The sequence below is a fragment of the Austrofundulus limnaeus genome, unplaced genomic scaffold (genome assembly GCF_001266775.1).
Source record: "Austrofundulus limnaeus strain Quisiro unplaced genomic scaffold, Austrofundulus_limnaeus-1.0 Scaffold57, whole genome shotgun sequence".
NCBI classification, from domain to species: domain Eukaryota; kingdom Metazoa; phylum Chordata; class Actinopteri; order Cyprinodontiformes; family Rivulidae; genus Austrofundulus; species Austrofundulus limnaeus.
The window spans coordinates 1,132,233-1,137,727 of NW_013952459.1; the positions used below are offsets into that span (position 1 = coordinate 1,132,233).

The window sequence follows — 5,495 nt, forward strand, 5'->3', positions numbered from 1 at the left end:
TATTATTATTATTATTAATGTTGTTGTTGTTATTTGCTGTATTTTGTTTTAGGTTGCAGATAAAAACATTCCATAATGAATGGATGAAGTATTTTTGCATTCCTAGAGATCAGACTGTACTGGCTTTGGTTCGGGCTCACCAGTTGAGGCCACGTGACGTAACCAGGGGGCGGGGCCACGCTTCACCGCTGCTTGTTTGCAGACAGCCTCACTTCCTAGGCTGCCATTGCGGTGAACGAAGAAAGAATAGAGCAAAAAACGAGAGGGGAGGGAGGGCGCCGAGAAGCGGCACGCCTCGAGGAAGAAGAAGACAAAAAAGGCTTGCTGCCCCTGGAGGAAGTAATTGTAAAAGAGGTCTCGTAGCGGGAGGAAGCGAGCTTGAAGCCAGGCACATTAGCTCCCCATGGCTCAGTCGGCGGCTAACGGAGTGAGCCAGGACCTGGCCAGCAAGAGGCTGCACTCAAGGTAGGAACCCCGGTGTGAACGTGATGGGGGGTCAGCCGTGGCATGTAGCTCGTCGTTTATCGGCGGTTATTATACAAAAGACACGAATGGGAGCGGCTGAAAAGATAGAGGGTAGAAAACAGGCTGCCAGCTCAGGGTTTAAGGAGGAGCTAGTCGGGGAACTTGTCCATGCTGCCAGCTTTCACTGGTTTAAAGCTCAGGACCCAGCGGTAGTTGAACCCAGTTCCAATCGCCTGGTTCCAGAACCTTGTTCCTGGCTTTGGGTGAGTGTCTGTGGCTGGAATGTACAGACTGAAGGGAGCCTTGAGGTGTACACTTAAAATGATTAGATAGGGTCTACAGGTTGGATACATCCAGTGTACACAAGATTATTACTTAAAGGTACCTGAGTAGCAACAGATATACTTCTTAGGATCTCAAAAAGGGCTTTCAAAACATATCCATATCACCAAAATGTGCTCCATCATCACCATCAGTAGGTTGTTGAGAGTAAAAATACTATTTATTGTCATTTAAAAGTCTTATCAACTAATTGACTAACTGGGTTATTTTTAATTATCACCATATTCGCTTAATTAAATCATTTATTTGGAGGATTCAGTTCTGATTTTGACCTGTTTGACATATGACATCAGGAATGCTGTTTTGGGCATTTACAAGTTCTATTTCCATATGAATTACTTGATTAGGTCCCTCTACCACTGTACAGTTACAACAAATCAAAAATTAACCCTTAAGACATTAAACGAGAAGATGGACATTTCTTTGCCACTCGTATGGGATGAGTTGGTGTACTGAAATATTCCAAGTTTGTGCACAATTTGCTTCTAGATTATTTCTAAGTTGTAAAGGAAGACATCATTTATGTGAAAACTAATTTCATAAAAGAGACATTGACACACTGATTTGATTTAAAACCCAAACCACCGTCTTGGTGTTTGTAACACAGAGCAGGCTGTCTGGATTGTCAAGTGTTGAGCTTAACATTCACAAGGCCTGCAAGGTTGTCATGGCCCTGACAAAGTCACATGCAAAGATAAAAAAAAATCAAGTTGATCTGTACCCTCGATCGCAATGTGGTTGTTTTCCTTTCTGTTTCAGATAAAGTGAAAACATGACCTTTCCATCATGTGGATTGTGGGTATTGTGTGTCTGTAGCGTCCAAAAACACAGATGAAGGAAATTCTCCGCTGGCTGTTCTTCTTCTTCTTCTTTTTTTTAAACAGACAATTCCTGTAAACTTCTTCTTGTTCTTTTGCAAAAACAAAACAAAACAAAAAAAAAAACCACATTGTCAGACTGAGTAGTAAAGAAACTCAAGAGAAAGTTTATTTGCAAAACAAAGCTGTTTTACACATTCAAAATGAAAAACTCTTCTGTAGAATAAACTTCAGAACCTACGGAGCCCGTGAGGAGACATGGGGTATTTTTTTTCTTTTTGCGTTCCCACACAAAAAGTATTGCGTTACCTCACAATACCTTTTGCGTCCCCTCGCAAAAGTCATTTAACACGTTTTTATTTTTGTTATGATGTGAATTTTTTGAATACCGGACATTCCGGTTTAAATAGCGGAACGTTTCGTTGCGGCCGCCAGTGAACTGTTGTTTCCCGAGGGAAATTTTTCCTTGCTGCACCGCTATTTGCGTTAGCATGCTAATGTTTGGAGCAGCTAGTTGCAACCGTGGGTGGCGATTCCACTGCTAATATTGACTGATGTTTAAAAAAACATCCCGTTTTCACCGTCGCTGAATGTAGTAAACATCTCTTCAGCCAGAAGAGTCGTGCTGATAAGCTTTAATAAATAACATAAAACAATAAACCTGATCACAATCTTTTCTTAACCCTCCTTCTTCACGACTGGACCAAAATGCATGATTACTGTCTCCAACCACCAGTCAGAGAAGAACAGACACAGAGGAGGGAAACAGTGACACAGACAGAGGTACAGTAAAAGAAAAAAAAGTCAGTAAGCAGGGTTTGTACATTTTATTATCAGCTGAGCTGTGATGAAAAGAAAAATACYGTCAAATACCGTGAAACCGGTGAAAATGTTGAAAATACCGTGATATAAAATTTTGATCATATCGCCCAGCTCTAATTAGCGAGTTAGCCTACTGCTTTAATTACGCTTCAGAATGAATATATCACACAGCCACGCATGGGAGTATGTCATATGCCGATATTTTAACACAGTGTAGCCACGCAACATCAATGTCAATTTCACGAACTTGTGGCAAGACATCCTGTTTTGGTAAATGGATATTTCAAAATAAAAGTCTGATTTAATTCAGTTCATATGCAAAACAATTTTTTGCATGGGAGCGCAAGATAATATTGCGAGGTAACACAAAAGTACTGCGTGGGAACGCAAAGGAAAAAAATCCCCCCATATCCCCTCGCGGGCTCCGTACGTAAGAACTGAAACACTATTTCAAATGGAAATATTCTTAAAAGTCATGCTACTGTTAAAAGAGAAATGGCAAATACTTGGGAATGTGCATGACCCTACAGGAAACCTGCCTGGCATTCTGCATACCAAAATATTTGGATTCAAAATGGTCACATTTTATTCAAATGTTGCATAAAATTTCAGCTTTGCTGCTAGCTTGGAGTGTGTGTATGTTATTGATTATTACTCTACCACAGTATTCTTGCCACAGAACATATGACTTAAATCATATTTCTGAAATTAAAAATCTAACTTTATGAGAATTACATAAAAGAAGAAAACACAAGGCAGTTCTGATGGTAGCTGAAAGAGACCCACTCTGCAGGAAGAAGGACATTCCTAAAGAGTTTCTCCTTGGTCTCCATGACTACTGGTTATGGTAGTCTGTAATTATGGCTTTATTATGACTCCAAGCCCAGGGTTTCTGAGCTATGCCAAGAATTATAAAGACAGACCTTTGTATATGTAATAAAAATCCATTAAGAAAATGTTTCACTTCATCAGAGTATCACTCAGCATGTATGCATGTTCCTGGCATGAGCATGTACAACAGTATGTATATGTATACATCACTATTTTAAATAGGTTGTCATCCACTGATAATTAGGGTTTTATTTTCTCTGTTTCATCTTTGTATTTTTTTCTTAATTCTAAATTAATCCGATTTGAAAGTTTCTAATAACTTAGACCTTCATTTTTTGTTTTATTGTTTCCTCAGTTTTTTTTTGTTCTTTTTGTTTTAACTCTAAATTAATCACATTTGCAAATTTCTGATATCTTGGAGCATTATTCTGTTTGAAAGCATGACTGTGGTTAGTTCAAACTTGGACATTTATAATTGTGAAAAAAAATATAGAAGGCATTACTCCAGAAAATAGGAACCTTTAAAAAACCTTTAATTTAGTGAGTTACACAGTTATAATATTAAAACCATGTTACTTCCCAATCCTACTTCCTGATGCTTGTCCATTGTGTCACCTGAACACTGGTAACCTTAAGATCGTCTCTCTTGGACCACTGGTAGTTTATGTTAGGATGAGTGTTTTCCAGACAGAATAATTAAAAGGCTAATCAGARGCGAGAATGGTAGACTTTTCAAACTCTGCCCACAAAAATAGTTAGAGTGAAAGTCACTAAAATTCTGTGGTGGAAACTGAATTGCGTTCCTTGTTTGGCTGTTTTTTTTCTTTGTTTCTTAATTTATATTTCTATAAATCACATTATTTTCTGACTTTGGACCTTGATTTGTTTTTCCTTGAACTTATTTTCTGTCAAAGAGCAGCCAGTCATCAATAAATACCCCAAGTTAGATAACTTTGAGTAAACTGAGCAACAACACATTCGTGACGAAACGGTTCTTAAACAAAGAGCTCTTCTTTAGCTTTTTGTAATAACACTATTTTATAGTTGATTAGTGGTTTTGAATGGCATCATCACATCTGTTATTTCTTTTCAACATCTGGTTTCCTACTAGAATATTAGCTTCTAAAATTATCTAGTAGAACAACTATCCCTGTGAAGTCCCATCATCTACCTGTGAGTGGGTTAATCCAGTTTCTATTCTCTTCTACTTTATGCTACATTTTGCTAATTGAATACTTTACCAACTACAATTTTGCCAATAATAAACAGTACTTCTCATGACCAATATTTTTTATAATTTTGTAAATGTGTTGTTAACCTTCTGAATATGAAAGTAGCAGCTTTAGACAACTTATAACAACTCATGAAAAGTTTGTCCAACACTGAACACACCTATGCTGAAGATTGAATAAAAAAATACTGGAAGCCTTATTCGGATGTATACATATTGTAATGCTAACAATTAGATCAAATATATAAGATATATGAGTAATTTATTCGGAGCAACACTTTCACACTCACAGGTCAGCATAAGTTCTCTAAAATTTTATAGTGTCACAARCCCTTTTATATTCAGGATCACTAATGTTATTTTACGTTTCTGAGAACTTGAAAAATACCCCTTTCTCAAAAACTGATATCTTAACATATCGGTGTTTCCCCTACCATTATGCAGGCGGGGTGGGACCCCCGCCAACGAGACGGCCCGTCCCTCTAAGAATTTCACGACATGTAGTCATTTTTATTTAAATAAGGCCAGATCAAGTCGAGAGCTATTTTTTACGACCTTCCATATCCACCTCTCACCAAACTTGGGGAAAAAGAYGGCGCAGAGCGAGGCTGAGCGCTGTGTGTGGTCCTCACAAAGATAGGAAGACGTGTGTGAGACTAGAYGCGCAGCTCTGCTTTTAATCACGTTGCACCGATGCGACAGCTCTGCAAGCTACTTTTTCTTTCTTTCAAAGAAAATGCGACAGGTGAAGCCACAGCATGCTTACTACCTTATCAATAATTACTGCCTTTTTTTCTTTCTCTGTGGGCTGCAGGTGAACAGCTCCCGGGAATGCACACGTTTCCTGGACTATTTTCCACCGAGGATTACGTTGTATTTTATATTTATTATATTTCTAAAAGCACTTCGCAGCATTTTCCCCTGTGTGTTCACGTCACGAGCGCAACAAAAGCGCGACGGATCAGCTGACTGTTTTTTAAAGTGAG

At 38.4% G+C, this 5,495-nt stretch overlaps 1 protein-coding gene across 2 annotated transcripts in view; it reads left to right on the plus strand.

The window, feature by feature from the left end:
* The first annotated feature begins 150 nt into the window (after positions 1-150).
* The window catches only part of gpsm1b (G protein signaling modulator 1b), a 27,443-nt gene continuing 22,098 nt past the window's right edge, over positions 151-5,495 (plus strand). For both annotated transcript variants that reach the window (XM_014009381.1, XM_014009382.1), the window contains exon 1: positions 151-465. In XM_014009381.1, the coding sequence (XP_013864835.1) occupies positions 404-465 (62 nt within the window). In that variant the 5' untranslated portion in view covers positions 151-403. The remainder of the gene's footprint in view (positions 466-5,495) is intronic.